Source organism: Magallana gigas, chromosome 5, assembly GCF_963853765.1.
Source record: "Magallana gigas chromosome 5, xbMagGiga1.1, whole genome shotgun sequence".
Lineage (NCBI taxonomy): Eukaryota > Metazoa > Mollusca > Bivalvia > Ostreida > Ostreidae > Magallana > Magallana gigas.
In genome coordinates, this window is record NC_088857.1 from 23,153,768 (window position 1) to 23,175,288 (window position 21,521).

Sequence of the window (21,521 nt, forward strand, 5' to 3'; positions counted from 1 at the left end):
AATGCTTCAGCATACATGACATCGAATTTATCGATTATTTTCAAGAACTAAGTCTTGTTGGCGGTGATGATTTGTGCTAAGGTCCAAAAACTGTTTCAGTTTCGGTTTGCCAGAGTAACTGCATAGAAGAGTTGAATTAAAATCAACTCCCAAAAATTTGATAAATTATGACCAGGATAACATTTTTGTTTATAAAAAAGGGTGATACAATTTTAAGGTAAAGTTAACATAAAGAACATTTTCTTTCTAAAATGTTAAAGGATGATATGAAAAATGAATAACAGTTAATTAATTTGTTTATTGTGCGTTGTAGTTACATGTTGTAAATTAGATAAAGTTCAATTAAAACATGCTTTGTTTTAATCGCCGCCTGAACACTTGTAGTAAACAACACCATAAACAATGTCTGAATTCATAATAAACACGACACCAGTAGCGTACACACTGAGTCAGTCAAGGAGTGTTAGAGGAAAGTCGTCTAACTGATCTAACAACCGTAAGTGTAAGAACATTAAACTTCCCATATGTGGCTAACTTTTTTCTGCTTTTAATCACATGTTTTTCTGTAGAACTGATGGAACTTTATCCTTTAACCTTTGCTTTGTTATGCAACATGACATGTTGTTGTCCCTACCCCTTTCCCTTGTTGGTAAATTCAAGTACCTCCAATAAACCATTTTAGTGTAAAATTGAAATTAAAAACTGTGCCAACTGGTAGTTTTTTTTCTAGCTGGACCTCGTGGGATGATTCGTATAAAGGAAAGGTATCCTCCAATCTTGGTAGTTTATACTTTGATAATACTCGTAAAAGCGTTTCACTTTCGTGATAACCGATTTGCTGTCACCTGAAGTTAAGATCTTCAATGATAAACTGAGTTGAAATGAAGCTTATAATGCAAAAAGGAGACACCCTGACAGTTAGGGCTATGGTACTCAAGTAACCGTAAAGGGATTTGGACCTGTTGTTATTATGAATGCGATATAGTATCACATTATACAACATATGAAATTTTTAATTTGAATGATTGATTCTATTGAAATGTATAGATAGATAGATAGATAGATAGATAGATAGATAAAGGCATTTTGCATATAAACTATAGAATGCTTGCACCAGAATACTTGCTTACACCTTAGGTATTTCAACATATGTTAGATGATGCCCGTAAGGTATAATTGAATTTTAACTGATAAGTTATTATTGTGAAATTTATCAAAAAAACCTTCTTTCATTTTCGATAAACAAGCCCGAAATAGCAAAAATGAGAGTAAGGCGGTGGACACGCATTGGCGGATCCTAGTCAGGGACTCTCTCGATCAAAATATATAGTTGAAATAAAATGATATTGAATGATTACGTAAAGATTGAATGTTATTGAATTAAAATCAACTCTCAAAATTGATAAATTATGACTAGGATAACATTTTCTTTTATAAAAAAGGAAGATACAATTTTAAGGTAAAGTTAACATAAAGAACATTTTCTTTCTAAAATGTTAAAGGATGATATGAAAAATGAATGACAGTTCATTCATTTCTTTATTGTGCGTTGCAGTTACATGTTAAAAGTTAGATAAAGTTCAAATAAAACATGCTTGTTTTAATCGCCGCCTGAATAATTGTAGTAAACAACACCATAAACAATGTCTGAATTCATAATAAACACCACACCAGTAGCGTACACACTGAGTCAGTCAAGGAGTGTTAGTGAAATTAATCAAAAAACTACTTTCATTTTCTATGAAAACGAGAAATGCTGAAACATCCCCAGAAAGAGTAGATTTATTTAATTTCTTTAATCATGAACCCCCGGGGTGGGGTATGTTTACATCTAATTTTCTCTCTTTGTCATTGTGCATTTTAATTGAGATGAATTTTAGGGGTTATAAAACAAAATGCATTTTTGTTTTCAGTCATTTCGTGATGTTTTGTATTTTAGCGCAATAAAATGTATTTTATACATGTACATAACATGTATTGCTGAGTATGATAACTTACAGTTTCTGTATCCAGAAATAATAATTTTTACTTATCAAATCAGTTTGAATTGCAAACTTTTCTAAACTCTAATGTGTCATCATTCTTGTATTTAAAAACCATGTATCAATAACATATCTTCACTTTAAAAAGAGAAACACAAATTAATTTTGAGATTGTGCATTAGATCGGCTTCGAATTTCAGTATAACAAAGGTCAGACAATTGGATGTAAACATCAATATGACAACTTGTAAATTTACACCAACCCAGTAAATTCAAAAATTTCAATATGATAAAAGTAATAGATTAACACATATATTTTGGACTTCCTAGTTATTTAAAATGATATATTGATAATTCTATTAAGCACATTACACAAGTCATGTACTTCAACCAAAATAATACCGGATAATCCATTTAAGATTTCCATGTGTTTTGACACTTAATAATACCCTTTGCGCTGGTATTCCAGAAAATCATATACACTTCACCTTTTTTTGCAATTGGTTTCCATTTAATGTTTATCTATTGGTATACTTTAATTTGGATATTATGTGATTTTTGGTCAGTATTTTGTTGAAGGAAAAGGAATATTATTTAAAAATTTTAACCTTTTGTAGATACTGAAACAAGAATTTATCAAATCTTAGATATTTGAAAGTAAAAATTATTACAATTGCTAGATCCTCTAAATTTGATTATATTTTCACATGCTACATACACCTGTACATAACAGAGTAATAGAAACAATTTTATGCATGTGCAGTGCTGCGTTGTCAATGACTTATGCTAAAGCTATAATCTGAAGTTTACGCCTCTAGTTACGCCGCTTTATGAAATGGAAAATACGCCCGATGTTTTGGTATAAGTCCTCTGACTAGACTAAAGTTAAGCCCAAAATTTAGGCCTCTTTATGAAACGAAACCAAGGGATGGAATTAGGCCACGATGGTTGGTCGAAATTGTACCTAGGAATTCGGAGAGAAATATCTGCAAAAATCTTCTTTCAAAAAGTAATATGCGTACAAAAGCTGTAACATTAGTAACAGCAACCTCAGATAGTTAGATTCAAATTTGTCAGTGGTAGGATGGGGCCACCTTTGGGGGGGGGTCCAATTTTACAAATATTATTCCCAAATACTCAATTTTTTTTATACTATAGATTCCTTATTTTACGCGAGCACTTAATTCAACGATTCACATTCGCAAGAACATAATATAGCGATTTCTGCAGTTTTATCATAGTTTCATGTACTTGATGTTTGTCCGAAAAATAAAAGCGACATTGTTAAATTCGCGAGATGTGCCTCTCGCGATTTTACGTTGATATTAATTCATCGCGGATCCACAGTATGATTTTACTTATATGCAAATATTTTGACGTACTGTCGTTTTTTAAATTTTACTTATATGCAAACATTTTGACGTACTGTCGTTTTTTAAATTGTTCAAACTTTGGCCCCTGGAGAATTCTTGGGTTCCACAAAGGTTGATGTAAGTTTATATCCCATAGATGAACTACTATTCTCAATATGAGATATGGCTATAAAATCATCCTGTTACAAAGGGGCTCAATGATAAACATAAGAATATCCAGGGGGAAAAATCTGAAAATCTGTTGATACAGGATCTTTTATACTACATTGTCCAGATATTTTGTATATGACTCTATAATTATTATGTCTGTTGTTGCTCACGTGAGCGATGGGTCAGGTCAATGGCTCTCTTGGTAATATTTGAATTTTACCTAAGCAAACTGAAACTATACACAAATCACAAAATTAAACAATATAATCATATTTACACCGTTGACGTATACTAATTTGTTTTCCATCAATTGCAATTTACAGTACACTGCTATACTGTAAATACATTGTATATTCCATATTAGACACATGAAATATGCTGTAAAACTGTCTATTCAATTTTATTGATCCCGTGTCTTAAAAAGGTATGCTGGACACTGTAGAAGTATATTCATTCTCTGATAATATACAATACATCAATTGTTTAATAACACGATCTTTCAACGAGCATAGTTCAGCGATGTAAGTTCTATAACTCCTTTCAAAAAATGTTTAGTCTAGATTGCATTTTTTTAATTATAATTATTTTTACCATAATTTAAAAAGGTATTAGACATTAGAAAGGGAACGCCAGAGTCATTTTAATAGGTCGATAATTGTTTTGTCTTTGAAGAAACACAAATAAGGTACAAACCTTCACTAGGAATACTAATGATTGTCATACATGTATTTGTATTATATGACAATATCTTACTACATTATCAATAAGAATCATTCTTTAAAACAAGTATACTTGTCCCCCTTCCCTTGAATTCTAATGCACACCTTAACTTTTGACAGGGGGTCCAAAGACCATGTCGTCAAACATTAAGCCATTAATTAAGCATATTAAGACCGCGGAACATTTACTGGCAAGATTGGAAATATACAGCGTACGTCAGTTTCACTTGTTACAGTCAAAACATTTGAAATGGGCGGGAACAAATTGACACGGACGTCTGAGAAAACATTGGATTGAAACCTGTAGTTATAGGAAATGTATTTTCAATCGCAGTAGAGTCTCCTACAGCGCCGTAACAACCCAACGGCATCTTCGTTCGTCGCGATGGTATCGCCTAGAACATTTTAGAGCGCCATGCGACGGCGCGCACTTTGAACATGCACAAAGTACGCGCCGTGGCTCTGCGTTTTGATAAAAACGCCATAGAAGCGGAGTGAGGTCGCCGTGACAGTGCCGTAAGGTCTCCAACAGCGCCACGAGAGCTCCGTTGGCGCGCTCAAGGAACACAGCTATTGGCAGTGTAGACGTAGTGATAAATCAACTTCGCTTGCTCGGAGACCTCTCGGAGTCCTTTGGGATCTCACTGTGTCTCTATCGCGCTCTCACGGCGCATCCACAGCGTTTGAACAAATTGTTTTAGATTTGGTTGCGTTTACACAGCGACCCCAAAGAGCTGTTGCTGCGTTCATTGCGCTCTCTTGGCGTTTCTTCTGCGTTTATTAGCGTTTATATATGTATCAGGCTTGGGGCGAATTACATTGTAAAGTAATGCATTCCATTACCATTACTTCATGAATTTGGGAATTAAATTACCATTACCATTACTTGATTTACTTGAAGTAATGCATTACATTACCATTACATGAGTAAAGTAATGCATTACCATTACCAATTACTTTGTTTTAAAAAAGTAAAGCTAATAAAGAGTTTTTGCAAATGTTTCTAATATAAAACACTCTTTAACATATCTACATGCAGGTTCATGTTCAGTATCAGGTTCAAATTCAATGACTATATATGCAAGAGTCATTCTTTATTAGCTCAATATATAATAATCTTGTGGCATTATGAACAACATATTACTTAAGTAAAAAGATATATATAGACATTTGACATGATACAATGTCAGATATGATATAGAGACACAGAATTCGTGCATAATAGAAAACAATTTATGGAATAATGTTGCGGTTATTAAAAGCTAAATAGATATATTTCCCCAGATAACACAAATCTTGATAATTTTGGAAACTTAATTGTATTAATTTATAGACTTCTTAATATATTTTAATCGGATTTCTTTATGCTGAGGACACTTTAAGACAAAAGATTGCTGTTGCACTTTATGATCAAAGTGTCAAAGGTTTCATCTTTTAACTGCATCCTATTAGTTTGAAAATCGTCCCAGCTATACTAAATGAACGTTCTACAGGCGCAGTGGAAGCTGGGACTGAAAGATTGTTTGATATATTAAGTGCAAAAATAGAAAAAATACACGAATCTTGTATTTTCTATCAGTCCAAACTAATGTACTTAATATACATGTACAACACAGAGAGAGAAAGAGAGAGAGAGAGAGAGAGTAAAATTATTTTCAAATGGGTTATAATATTGGAAGTGATTTTGATTTTCATCATGGATGGACAGTGCATTCATTTTGTCCTTAAAGGTGCGTGTCTGTCCATTATTCTATTGGGACATGGCATAGGGAAGGGGATTGGGATGTTTAGCACTTCTTATAACAATAGATTGTTTTGATACTTAGGTTATCCTGGGGGCATAGTGTGTTGTTGACACATCTTTATTGAAGTGCAAACTAATTGGAGTAAATTGTTAAAATGATTTAAAACTCTTAATCAAAGTACTGAAGAACTGACGGGAGTTGATTTTGTCGATGTTTATTTATTTTAAAATCAATGATATGTTATTTTGCATGACAAGTACATGTATACGTAGTTTCTAATTTGAATTACGCATATTTTTATGATATGAATTTTTGAAATGAACTTTTTCGACTAGAATGTCGAGAAACCTCCATATGAATCATGTTAAATAATTTTTAAAGATAAAATTAATTCAATCAAACTATGTATCAGTGGTAGAAATATTTCTCGAAAATTGTATGGATCCAAGCAATACTGAACTCTAGTCTCGTTCAACCAAACGCTCGGCTGACACCGTAAATCTCCGACAAGGGTTTACGGAGACAGCCGAGCGTCGAGTTGAACGAGACTATATTGAACTCTGGCGTAGGAATACATACGACTACAAAATATATTTAAATTGTTCGTATCATTTAAAATCTGACTATTTTTAAGGTATTTGTAAATAAGTTTCCTTGAAAAACAATGCTTTAGCATACATTACATCGAATTCATCAATTAATTTCAAGAACTAAGTCTTGTCAGGAGCAATGATTTGTGCTGAGGTCCAAACACTGTTTCACTTTCGGTTTGTCCGCGTGACTGCATAGGAGAGTTGATTAAAAATCAACTCCCAAAAACAACACTTATAAAAATGTTATCAAACTGTGTTGTTATCAAACTGTGTTGTTATATCTAGTAATATGAACAATTTAAAAATGAAATTTTATATAAAAAAAAAATTAATACAACTAAAACATTTTTATTTCAAGAATTATTTCTTTCTTCTTTATAATAAAATTAATCAAATTCAATTTCAACTATTCATTTATTCATCACATTTTTTAGTGAACATGCATAAATAAGCATAGTATTAATGCAAAGTAATGCCATGTAATGCCAGCATTACACTAAATTTTGGAAAGTAAATAATTACATTACCATTACTTGTAATGCTAATTTTGTGGCATTACACATTACTAGCATTACTTTGAAAACATGTAATGCATTGCAATGCATTACCATTACATTTAGCATTACCCCAAGCCTGATATGTATGTATAAATATATATTATACAGCACAGGTAAATTCACTACATTGGAACTCCACCTCTGCCCCGGCAGGGGTTTGAACTCACGACCTGCAGAACCCACTCTCCTAAAAGTCAGCGACAACCACTCTTACCACTCGGCCATCTTAACCATAGGTCGTGAGTTCAAGTCCCGGCCGGCCGAGGAAGAGAGTGTGTGTGTTAATACATGTATATATATATATATATATATATATATATATATATATATATATATATATATATATATATATATATATATATATATATATATATATATATATATATATCAGGCTTGAGGTAATGCTAAATGTAATGGTAATGCATTGCAATGCATTACATGTTTTCAAAGTAATGCTAGTAATGTGTAATGCCACAAAGTTAGCATTACAAAGTAATGGTAATGTAATTCAGTACTTTCTAAAATCTAGTGTAATGCTGGCATAACATGACATTACTTTGCATTATTATGCCTATTTATGCATGTTCACTTAAAAAAATGTGATAAATAAATGAATTGCTGAAATTGTATTTGATTAAAATTATTTTATAGAAGAAAGAAATAATTCTTTAGATAAACATGTTTTAGTTGTATTATAAAAACATTTTTAAAAAGTTAATTTTATTAAATTGTAATATTACTAGATATAACAACACAATTCCATAACATTTTAAGAGGGTTGTTATTAAGAGTATGAAATCATTTAAACAATTTACTCTAATAAGGTTTCTTGTCAATAAAGAATGTATCAACAACACACTATGCCCCCAGGGTAATCTGAGTATCAAAACAATCTATTGTTATAAGAAGTGCTAAACACCCCAATCCCCTTGACTATGTCCCAATAGAATAGAGGACAGACATGCACCTTTAAAATCAAAATGAATGCACCGTCCATCCATGATGAAAATCAAAATCACTTCCAATATTATAACCAATTTGAAATAATTTCTCTCTCTCTCTCTCTCTCTCTCTCTCTCTCTCTCTCTCTCTCTCTCTCTCTCTCTCTCTCTCTTTCTTTGTGTGTGTTGTATATTAAGTACATTAGTTTACACTGATAGAAAAATCAAGATTCATGTAATTTTCTATTATTGCACTTAATATAATATATTATATCCTAAGATAAAGATTGCCAAAACGTCTTTCAGTCACAGCTTCCACGTGCACTGCTCATGTAGAACGTTTATTTAATATAGCTGGGAAGATTTTCAAACCCAACAGGATGCAGTTAAAAGCTGAACCCTTTGAAACTTTGATGATCATAAAAAGCAACAGCAATCTTTTGTCTTATTAAAGTGTCCTCAGTATAAAGAAACCCGATTAAGATATATTAAGAAATATTACTGGAAAAAACCTCTGTTTATAAATTAATTAGACTCAACTCACTACGCGTTAAGTCCCTTTATGGAGACAACAGAGTAAGCCAGTACAGGAAATATAACTCCTGTTTTAGGGCCCTTGTTATATCCCATGTAAACCCCTATTGCCCATATTAGGAAATTTCGGTAAAAACTACAAAATATATTTAAATTGTTCGTATCATTTAAAATCTGACTATTTTTAAGGTATTTGTAAATAAGTTTCCTTGAAAAACAATGCTTTAGCATACATTACATCGAATTCATCAATTAATTTCAAGAACTAAGTCTTGTCAGGAGCAATGATTTGTGCTGAGGTCCAAACACTGTTTCACTTTCGGTTTGTCCGCGTGACTGCATAGGAGAGTTGATTAAAAATCAACTCCCAAAAACAACACTTATAAAAATGTTATCAAACTGTGTTGTTATCAAACTGTGTTGTTATATCTAGTAATATGAACAATTTAAAAATGAAATTTTATATAAAAAAAAAATTAATACAACTAAAACATTTTTATTTCAAGAATTATTTCTTTCTTCTTTATAATAAAATTAATCAAATTCAATTTCAACTATTCATTTATTCATCACATTTTTTAGTGAACATGCATAAATAAGCATAGTATTAATGCAAAGTAATGCCATGTAATGCCAGCATTACACTAAATTTTGGAAAGTAAATAATTACATTACCATTACTTGTAATGCTAATTTTGTGGCATTACACATTACTAGCATTACTTTGAAAACATGTAATGCATTGCAATGCATTACCATTACATTTAGCATTACCCCAAGCCTGATATGTATGTATAAATATATATTATACAGCACAGGTAAATTCACTACATTGGAACTCCACCTCTGCCCCGGCAGGGGTTTGAACTCACGACCTGCAGAACCCACTCTCCTAAAAGTCAGCGACAACCACTCTTACCACTCGGCCATCTTAACCATAGGTCGTGAGTTCAAGTCCCGGCCGGCCGAGGAAGAGAGTGTGTGTGTTAATACATGTATATATATATATATATATATATATATATATATATATATATATATATATATATATATATATATATATATATATATATATATATATATATATATATCAGGCTTGAGGTAATGCTAAATGTAATGGTAATGCATTGCAATGCATTACATGTTTTCAAAGTAATGCTAGTAATGTGTAATGCCACAAAGTTAGCATTACAAAGTAATGGTAATGTAATTCAGTACTTTCTAAAATCTAGTGTAATGCTGGCATAACATGACATTACTTTGCATTATTATGCCTATTTATGCATGTTCACTTAAATGTTCACTTTCTCTCTCTCTCTCTCTCTCTCTCTCTCTCTCTCTCTCTCTCTCTCTCTCTCTCTCTTTCTTTGTGTGTGTTGTATATTAAGTACATTAGTTTACACTGATAGAAAAATCAAGATTCATGTAATTTTCTATTATTGCACTTAATATAATATATTATATCCTAAGATAAAGATTGCCAAAACGTCTTTCAGTCACAGCTTCCACGTGCACTGCTCATGTAGAACGTTTATTTAATATAGCTGGGAAGATTTTCAAACCCAACAGGATGCAGTTAAAAGCTGAACCCTTTGAAACTTTGATGATCATAAAAATAATAATTAAAAACATGCGCAAATAATCCGCGTTACGTCCTCCTTTGCTGACGCTGGCCGGGATAAGACGCATAAACGTATTAAGTGTCCAAAATTATTAAGATTTGTATAATCTGGGGAAATACCTCTATTTAGCTTTTAAAAACAGCAACGTTATTCGATAAATTTTTTTCTGTTACATGCATGTACTTCTGTGTCGCTATTTCATACCTGACATTGTACCATGTCAAATGTCTATAAATATCAACTTACTTATTATGTGGTATGTTGTTCATAATGCCACAAGATGATTATATATTGAGCAAATAAAAAATGACTATTGTATAAGTCGTAAAATTTGAACCTGATACTGAGCATGAAGCTGTAGATAAAGAGTGTTTTATATTTGAAACATTTGCAAAAACTCTTTATTTAGCTTCACTTTTTAAAGCAAAGTACATATGTAATGGTAATGCATTACTTTACTCATGTAATGGTAATGTAATGCATTACTTCAAGAAAATCAAGTAATGGTAATGGTAATTTAATGCCCAAATTCATGAAGTAATGGTAATGTAATGCATTACTTTACAATGTAATTCGCCCCAAGCCTGATATATATATATAGGGACAATAGGGGTTTACATGGGATATAACAAGGGCCCAAAAAACAGGAGTTATATTTCCTGTACTGGTTTACTCTGTTGTCTCCATACATCTCCATATCTATATATATATATATATATATATATATATATATATATATATATATATATATATATATATATATATATATATATATATATATATATATATAAGCGCCTTGGAGTAATGCTAAATGTAGTGGTAATGCATTGCAAATTGCAATGCATTGCATGTTTTCAAAGTAATGCTAGTAATGTGTAATGCCACAAATTAAGCATTACAATAATGGTAATGTAATGCAATATTTTCCAAAATCTAGTGTAATGCTGGCACTACATGGCATTACTATGCTTTTTTACTCATGTATATGTTCATAAAATTGGGATGAATTGAATAACTGAAATTGTATTTGATTATAAATTGTTTTAAAGAAGAAAAATAACTCTTGAGATTAAAATATTTAGTTGTATGATTAAAAAATAATTAAAAATCAATTCTTAAATTGTCAATATTACTAGCTATAACAACACAATTTCATAACATTTTAAGAGTGTTGTTATTAAGAATTTTATATCATTTGAAAAATTTACTCCAATTAGTTGTGCATCTAATCAATTCTTTACAGTGAATAATGTGTCAACAAGTTGAACAACACACAATGCCCCAAGGATAATCTTAGTATCAAAACAATCTATTGTTTTAAGAGGTGCTAAACACCCCAACCACCACCGTTCTCTTGGCTGTGTTCCATTAGAATAGAGAACAGACATACACCCTTAAAATAAAAAAAATAATGCACTTAAGAGAATGCACTGTCCAACGTTAACCATGATCACTGGAAGCTTAAAACTTACTTCTAGTATTATAACCCATTTGAAAATTTTACTCTCTCTCTCTCTCTCTCTCTCTCTCTCTCTCTCTCTCTCTCTCTCTCTCTCTGTGTGTGTGTGTGTGTTGTATGTAAGTTTAATAGTTTGGACTGATAGAAAATAAAAATTTCATGTATTTTCTTTTCTATTATTGCCTGAACACTAATATCCTAGATTTTCAAACCCAACATGATTCAGTTAAAAGATGAAACCTTTGAAACTGTGATGATCATAAAGTGCAACAGCAATCTTGTATAAGTTATTAAATTTGATTGTGATAGTGAACATGAACCTGTAAATATGTTAAATCATGTTCAATATATGAAACGTTTGCATAAATTCTTTTCAGCTTTTAAATTACTTTTTAAAAACTTTTCACAAAGTAATGGTAACTTTACTTTACTCATGTAATGTAATAGGAAGGTGGAGTATTGTTGAAAGAAGTAAACGTTATTGTAATTTGTGTAATTGTAACAAAATTAGTGATGAATTTCATGTTATATTAGAATGCAAGGCATTAAGTAAATTACGAAGTCAGTTTTTAGATACATATTACTGTTCTTCTCCTAACACTAAAAAGTTCTATGAAATCAAGTCTTCAGTCGATTACATCACATTAAGAAAATTGTGTTTCTTTATTTCAAAAATTCATCATACTGTTCGTTCACCCCACGTACTTTCTTGAACTTAACAACTATATTTCATATATGTAAATAGTTTGGTCTTCTTATGTACCTCTTGTACCATTATATGGTGTTGAGTAAAATAAACTGAACTGAACTTCAAGAAATTTAAGTAATATGATGCCCAAATGCATGAAATAATGTAGTTCGCCCCAAGCCATATATATATATATATATATATATATATATATATATATATATATATATATATATATATATATATATATATATATAAAATTTGAAAAATGAAAGACAACACAGAGTTGTCTTTCATTTTTCATTTTTCAAATTTTTCTTTATATAAAACCGGACACTGCGATATTTTTTGGATATATATGTATATATATACATGTATGTATGTATATATATATATATATATATATATATATATATATATATATATATATATATATATATATATATATATATATAAAAGCTTGTTAGTGTTGTCATCAGACAATATATCATCAGACATTGACACAATTGTAAAAGATCCTTTTATTAATAATCATTAGGCACCTGGCTCTTAATAAATGAAAACTTATTAAAAACAGAAAGACAAAACTTCCAGCTACTAATGACCCTTATTGGAAGATATATATATATATATATATATATATATATATATATATATATATATATATATATATATATATATATATATATATATATATATATATATATATATAGAAAATTTGAAAAATGAAAGACAACACAGAGTTGTCTTTCATTTTTCATTTTATATAAAACCGGACACTGCGATATTTTTTGGATATATATATATATATATATATATATATATATATATATATATATATATATATATATATATATATATATAAATATATATATAAAAAGCTTGTTAGTGTTGTCATCAGACAATATATCATCAGACATTGACACAATTGTAAAAGATCCTTTTATTAATAATCATTAGGCACCTGGCTCTTAATAAATGAAAACTTATTAAAAACAGAAAGACAAAACTTCCAGCTACTAATGACCCTTATTGGAAGATATGACAGCTACAGTATTTGTTGTAGATTTTCAATAGAATATGTAGATAACATGTTTAATAGCTTCTTTAATTACTCGGGTCATTCTTGTGGCGTTAACAAGATACGGATACAGAGATGTCTCTTTCCTGTTTATTGTGACACTCAATTAGTCTTCTCTATTTCATTCCTTTTTCTCCTGACACCAAATATGCATGAATCTGAGTCAGGTCATCTTTGACCTTTATTCATTGTCACACTACCTATGCATGTAGGTTATTGACACTGCGATACATCTTGATCTCGTGAAAATAACAGGAAAATTGATCAGCATGTTTAGCACTCTTACAGACAGATCGTGACTAATTTCCCTAGAGCTCAATCACGATGAAGATGCTTGGCAAGGATGGGACTGTTAATGAGAATATAACTGAGAAAAAGAAAATTAAAAATGCCAACTACCCATGATCCTTCTTCTATGTGACATACGGGCATCAACCCATTGTGAGATTTATTGTGATTTCTTAAATAAATAAATGACATGTATATTCAGTTTTTCTTGAATATTTTAGGCATTATCAACAATGCAAAGAACGATCTTTGGGAACGATCTTTGGGATGCCCTTTTCTACGAAATAAAAGCTTGTTTCATCAAAACCAAACATAGTTATCTTTCTTTTTGCATTAAATATATGACCAATTCTACTTTTTATTTTCATATCATGAGAAAGTGGACCAGGTATGCTCCTAAATGTCGATGTTTCGTAGTCGAAGGTACTGTGGTGCCGTTGATAGAGGATTTATTAAATTCGACCGTTCGAGAAAATTGTGTTGGGCATCTGTTGTTTTAATCTTACTTCGATTCGCGTCATTTTCAAATATAAATGAAATTGGTATGTAATAAATACTGAGAAACCACAAATATATGATCAATCGTTGGAACAGCTAGCAGAAACAAAAACATTCAGACTTTTAATCAAAAAGGTCAATAACAACATTGAATTCATCGATTAAGTTACTACATATTAGCAATTATTTGTCTTTATTTATACAGTCATCTAAAAGAAGTGTGGTCTTCAACCATACATTTACTACATCATCGTCTGAACCAGCCATTACCTCGCCATGTAAGTGAGAGTCCATCATGCAGTAATTTATACACGCAGTCAAATTACAAATGTGATCAGCCAGTCGACTGACTAAATTCAAAATAGTCGTCCTCTTGTCCTACCAAAATGCATTATATTTATTTATTGGTTTTATCGTTCATTCGTCATTGAATCTTGGTATGCACTGTAAAGACCAGTTGTAAGGCAGCGTTGTCGTCATCTGAATCTGAAACAGTTTTGTTCCAATCTCTTACATATGCAGTAGTCCATTGTGCAACCATAAATTTCCATTTACTTCTCAAGACATACAACATGAACATTATCCTTATAGTCGTCTTTTGTCTGCTCATGCAATCGTCTACGTTTTATCTGATATACAAATGCAGTCGTCTCATACAATACAGAAACAGTTCATGACAAATAACCTATTAGTTCCGGGCCTTAAAATACATTCTTTACAGTATGAGCATGAACATTCTGAGCAGTATTACCCTATCACTATCATGGTCATCTAGTCACATCACGTGGGTGTCATCGTTTCATCTAAAAAGATTTGAGTATTATAAACGATACAGTCATTACAATTAAGATATAATTATCATCTACCTATATTTTATTTTTCAACAAACCTGAAATGGTATTTTTTTTATCATTCCGTTATCTAGTCATCTGATTTTATAGCTTAAAATTTTACACTTTATCAATCTTCAGAAATTATCTCTGTGTAAAGATAATGGAAACTTTAGTGTGAAAATATTGGCAGCTTTTATTTCTTTTTGTATAATCAAGGGCCTTAAGAAATGTTACTCGAAATTTTAAGATGGATCTGGTGGACAATTTGTTGACTACTTTTATCAGTCCTCCATACAGTAAAATTTGATTTCAACTTTCTATAATTCCTTTGTCGACGCAAGGAAGTAAAAAAAACCAACTAAACATACTGATCAAACCATTTATTAGTTTCTTTGATTAAAAAAAAACATTTCTAAACATGATCAAAGTTCTGCTTTCGAAGAGACTTGCCAAAATTTTTAAAGATGTTGATCTACAGATCGTGAAAGGCTCAAGACACGTCATTTAAAAGTAAAATACACTTTTAATTACAAACTTTTGACATGTTTAATGTAAACAGAAAACTATACTCCATAAGTAAAGTAACTTTTATATATCATATATAGTTACTGTATGATAATTTACGCAGCGCTAAATCGTGATTAAATGAGATATTTACAAAAATGTTATACAATAACACTAATGGTATTTACAGTTTCTTTGTATCAGAATAAAATTATCATAACGAAAACATTGGACATCTAATCGTGTCCATGCAAATATTAAATACATTGATATAAAACATTTAATTTTACAATGTAAAATATATACTGGCATAGGGTGGTGCCGGTAACTGGAAGAAGACACAGGATGAAACAAAAAATACCACGTAATAACGGTAAAAATACATGTATTTACCACTTTGTCTCACCACAAAATGCATAAAGTACATGTAGGTCAAAATTTTGTCATGTCGTGCTCAGCAGTCACGTGATTCAATTTCTTCCAATCATCGCAAAGATGATTGTGATTACATGACCTATTTTTTTTTTAATTTTGGTTTTGGTCACATAAAGATAAACACGTTTTCATATCATTAGTTCGACAGGAATAATTAATCCTTCTGGGTGTCAGCTTCAGCTTTAATTTTTTCAATGTTTGACTTCATGGTATCCTTTGTCTTATCTATGATAGAGATAAGTTCAAAGTCTGGCGCTCCGTTAGATTTTGATTTTGTTTCCGTATTAGACAAATCGATTTCGGGTCTATCATTCGTTGGTTTTAACTTCTTCTTTCTCCTTTTGTTTTTCTTGTTCTTCCTCCTCTTCTTCTTATTTTTCTTATTCTTCCTGTTTCTGTTCTTCCTCTTCTTTCCTTTCCCACTGCGCCTTCGCTTTTTCTTCCCGTTCTTTCTGTCTCTCTTAAGCTGTCTCAACTTTTTCCTCTCGAGTCTTCGCTTTCTTCGGAGCTCCTTCTGGTGTGGATCTGTCGCTCTAGATCGCACTAGGGGGCTCGTGCTGATCACTGCCTGATCTTTCACAAATTGCTCAGTCACAATTCGTGGACTTCGAACAGGCTGAAAGTTCGACACACTTTTCTTCATGTTTTTGTCAAAATATGCAATGCAGTTTTCTTCACATTCTTCCTTGCTTCTAAAGTTATTCTGGTTGCCTCGGCAACCTTGAAAGGAGAATATCATGCATTCTTTGATGTTTTTATTGTAGAACCATCTCTGATATCGGGCTCCACAGTCCCCTGGTTGAGGGGGAAGATCGCAGATTCTCATTTTTACTACAAAACATCAAAATTACGTAATCAATCATATTTTCAGCGTTTACTAGGTAAAAAAAAATTCTCTGTTTTTCATTTGCTTTTAATGATTATTAAACTATTACATTTCTCTGTTTTTCATTTGCTTTAAATGATTATTAAACTATTACATTCATTTTTATAGATTATAATTAGTCGTTGTGTCATGTACTAATTTAGATTATTGAGAATCAAAATTTGTACATGATAGTTATCATGCACAAATTTTGATTCTCAATAATCCTAAATTTTGTAAAGGACAGTTGGTTTAAAAACTGTCATCATTTTGCATTGTGTTTCTGTTTGAAATGAATTTTAAAAATCCCAATTTACCTCTAACATACTTTGCAGGCACACACACCGGAAATGACATATTCATTGGCCATTGCAAATGCTGGATGGCACAAACCTCCTCTTTCGAGCAAGATTTGTTAGCTTCCTGAAATATTAACAAAAATGTTATCAATAAAATTAAAGGAAAACTTCTATGGGATTTTTTTTTAGAATTGTGTGTACATTGAATCAATGTATCAGTAATCAAAACTTAACGTATCATGATTCGGATACAGATAAGTGGTAAGTTTTTCCTTAATATACTTTATATTTTTTTCGTTTTTAGTCAGTGCCTGAAGAATGTGAAAGCTAGCATGATTTTTAAACTTTTTTATTTTATTAGGAATACTGAATGCCATGACCTGTGAGATGTAAGCAACTGTAAATGTACGTACTTCACACTTTCTCTTGGCTCTTGGACCAATGTCCAGGCTGCTTGATTCCGTCACCTATAGAAGAGAAAACAGTTAATATCGATATCATCCAGAAAGAGAAGTACATGAAGCCTAAGAGCGCTGGTGACATGCCGTTTAATTATGTTACATTCTGTGAATAGGGACCCTAATGGACAAATTAGTCCAGATTAGAAATGGAGTTTGACCTATGATTCATAAGATCTACAGCGTAACATTGTGAAAATTGTCACGTCAAACTCACGTTAGCCCGGTACTGAACAACAAACTGATAAATGTTTAGAAATAGTTGTATGGGCCCTATTATTTTGTGTACGTGTTTTATTAAGTGTGCAGTAAATAAAAAAATCCCCTGCCATTTCTTTACATTGCGGCAGTTTATTTTCTGGTATAAAGAGCTATGTTACGTGTGGCTGATTCATGTCCCATTTAAGGCTTAAATAAATGTAATTTTAAATTATCAGGGAGAGGTCATTGAACATATTTGGGTAATAAATTGTCCTTCTTTTTAATACACGTTTTTCAGGCACGTATGATAGGTTGAATTTTATTACGTGGGTTTACCCTTACTTACAAAATGATATTTGAGAAATAAATTAAACATGGGCCATCTAACTTAATTGATGTGATTTCAGTGCACTCGGAGGTCTTTACACATGGGACTTGTTCAAACACTTCATTAAGATTTTTCAAAAGCATTCCTCCAAAGCCATCCATTTTACCGTTATCAATGGTTTTGCTAAAAGCTTGGCTAATTGCGGCTAAAGGTGGGGACATGCGTTCAATTTCTACAGAGTTCAGACAAATTTTGTTGAAATTGCATCATAAGATGTAACATGTCCTGGTATCATTTTTTAAAGAAAAAATATTTTTAATATAATACATGTATCATGATTTGTGCGGTAGCAAGTACCAATAAGTAATTAGCTCATTAGACGGTTTCATTATTTAACAATGTAATTTATGTTTTTCTTGTTCTCATTTTCCAAATGTAAATGCGGTTTCATCAGAACAAACGTTTAATTTATTGTGATAATAATACATGTGTACTTTTTCATTTCTTTCAGCATGCTATGCTGACTCTATGCTAACAAGTATTCAAAAAGCTAGACATGTTCTCTCAGATACCTTTTATACATGAATATGCATGGAAGCATTCATGTTGATTATTGCGGTTTAGGAAACGTTTGGTATTGATTGAGCACTAAGTATCCATTAGAGTGACACCTACCAATTAAAATCGATTGGGAAACCAGAGAGTGGAGTAAGTTAGTCAAAAAAGCACAAGCGTGGTTTCCCACAATCTCGGCGGGGTGGCATAAGGTTAAAATGTTTTTAAATTGTTTAAACGCTCCAGTGTATATCAGATCTGACAATCAAACAAATATCTGACAAATAAGAGCAGAATTTCCATCTCCTGCATGGAATGTTTTATGTTGGTTACGCAAGTTCCGTTAAATAAATCGAGTGAAGCCATTGTGACTTGGCGATGGCAAGAAATAGTCGGGGACCTCTAATTGGTCCTGCTTTAGAGATGCCAATTGTCTAGAAAGGTCGAGAGGAAAATTCCTTAAGTAAATCACATTCTTTCAGTTCTTCGAGTGTCTGTTACGTTTATCCAAATCCTAATCGACCCCCTCTTCTGATTCCTAATCCTTTTCATCTAGTGTCGTTATAAGATTTTACCTTATTATTTTACCCTCCCGCTCGGGAATATAAGCAAGTGAAATACCTAATGTTTTTGACATCATATTGTTAATGGCGGTTTTTCCAATAACCGTTCTTTCCCACGAAAACAAAATTTCGCACTGATTTGCCTTGTTGTCCTCAACTATTTCATTTTCCTTTCATTCTTTCCGAACATCTTGTTAATCATTAAAAAAAATTATCAGTATATTTAACAATCGAGTTATTTAATGTTTTCTGGAGGAAGATGGAGGCTGATTTGGTTACAAGTACTTTAGCACGCTTTGTTTTCTCTGACAAAAAAAAACCTCCTCAGGAGACTTGTGGTTAGTGTGGACTACCAATCCAATCGTTGAAGGGCGTTCGAAAAGGAGCGATCTTAATCTAGTGAACAGAACATTCCTCACAATCAAGGATTTTGTCTAGGTTAATAAATTGGTCTTTGTTTCTTGTTTACCGCTATCGTTATATCTGGCGCTTGAAAACCGGGTGGGACCAAAGAACCATCTTTATATAAAAGGTGTTGAAACAACGCGTTTAAGGCGTCCGTGTATAGATGCTATCAAAGCTATATATTCCACTCAAAAGGTTACCTTGTCAGGAATCTAACCTCCTTATCTAGATTATCACCCTCTGGCCTTACAAAATAAATGAAGTTTATAAATGCTTAAATACTTCTAAACTTTGCATGAGCATGATGCTTACATGTTGGAAGAAAATTCCCAGGGACGTCTAAATGGTTTTTGCAACTCTCAAATGTTTCCTTCACATGAAATGTAAATTGAAAAAGCCACCATCAGTCTATTGTGTGTGTCGCTTAAGTATTACTTGAGGGGACAAAATGGGTTTATATTTTTGTTTAGATTTGAGTAAATTGACAAATCTTCTATTGCCTGTCATATTAATTGGTCGGGTTATGAAGTACACGAAGAAAATGAACCGATGAAAGAAATCTTTTCTGAAAAAAAATCGTTTAACCCCATTTCATTCTTCTCCAAAATTATTAATCCTTACAAAGATGCAAATGGACAATAGGCAAAAGTTTGTTTTTGCGACATATTCTTCGCCATCTCGTCTTTCGCACCTTAAATTAACGATGACAGGCAAAATATCGTAAAGCGCAGGACCTCCCGTGTATGTAATTTTATATGCTGCTTAAAGACGTTTTAAACTCATAATAGATAGGGTTTAAATTATTTATAAAATCTGTCATTGAATTGACGTTCACTAAAAAAATCCAATTTTACACCCTTTAAATGAATTATTAGAATGGTTTTTAATGAAAGGGTTTTATTTACATGTTGCAACGGAAGCTTGGTGAAATCTACAAAATTGGATAAACTATATGTAAAATTGCATTTCATATGCGTATGAAATATTCAATTTGTCGTGAATAGCACCTGGGTCCCCGCTTACTTGGACCAGCTCCCATGCCCTCTTGCACCTGTAAATGGTCCTATGAATGTGTGAGTCTTAGACAATTCGTCCCCCCGATCGTATGACAAGGGTGATTTTATCGCCGGTGTAGGGTACCTATTGCCGACAAAGAGATGTAACTCTAGAGGTCTGAACACAAGACCCAACACTTTAACAAGTGCTAGAACCGAGTTCCCCTCTCTACACGTATTGTCTTTCATTTCACGCGTCTAATCAAAAGAGACAATCGGTTTGTAATTCACTGTATATCAGGAGTATAGGACGCAGCTAGAATTGTCAGTCTCATTCTTGTCAGAAAGAATACATTAGTTGTTATTCACATTGCTATATGAGGAAGTAATTTTCTCTAACTTTATAAATATATTTCTTTATGGCCAAAAAAAAAAAATCGGGTGGCTTGTAATTTCGATTCCATTCTTGACAGCAAGGAAATATCATACTACAATATGATGTAGCGATTATTCTCAAACGTTGAGAGTACTTTTTCCACACATATAAAGAGCATTTCTATCTTACTTTTCACCTACATGTATTTTGCGTGTACTAAGTGAATTTCACCTTGTTAATACGGGCAAGTAAAAATCATAACTGTTTGTTTGGCAGAGGTTAACACTCGCCATTTATCAGTGTCTCAATTTTAAGGTGACGCACGTGTATTCATTCAAATTCTCTAAAATAATCAGTCAAAGATAATTACAGAAGGACTCGAAAAAAGCGTATCTTTTTCTAGTCTTCTTTGTCTAGCGTATATTCTGAGCACACCTTTTATTGTTTACAGACAAAACCTGGAAAACGGGACTG

At 31.9% G+C, this 21,521-nt stretch overlaps 1 protein-coding gene and 1 long non-coding RNA gene across 3 annotated transcripts in view; one reads left to right on the forward strand and one right to left on the reverse strand.

Annotated features, from left to right (window-relative positions):
• On the forward strand, window positions 1-19,183 carry LOC117691970 (uncharacterized). Of its 2 annotated transcripts, XR_010713923.1 has the most exons (5): window positions 1-217; window positions 385-496; window positions 16,767-16,883; window positions 17,203-17,427; window positions 17,528-19,183. It is a non-coding gene; the product is annotated as an uncharacterized lncRNA (long non-coding RNA). The 2 variants fall into 2 exon arrangements; XR_010713922.1 differs by lacking the exon at window positions 1-217 and having other exon boundaries at window positions 356-496.
• LOC105342828 (uncharacterized) overlaps window positions 15,429-21,521 on the reverse strand; it is a 14,874-nt gene continuing 8,781 nt past the window's right edge. Inside the window, exons 2-4 of the mRNA XM_011449879.4 lie at window positions 17,580-17,633; window positions 17,185-17,290; window positions 15,429-16,833 (exon numbers count right to left, since the gene is read on the reverse strand). Of these exons, the coding sequence (XP_011448181.3) occupies window positions 16,157-16,833; window positions 17,185-17,290; window positions 17,580-17,633 (837 nt within the window). The 3' untranslated portion in view covers window positions 15,429-16,156. The remainder of the gene's footprint in view (window positions 16,834-17,184; window positions 17,291-17,579; window positions 17,634-21,521) is intronic.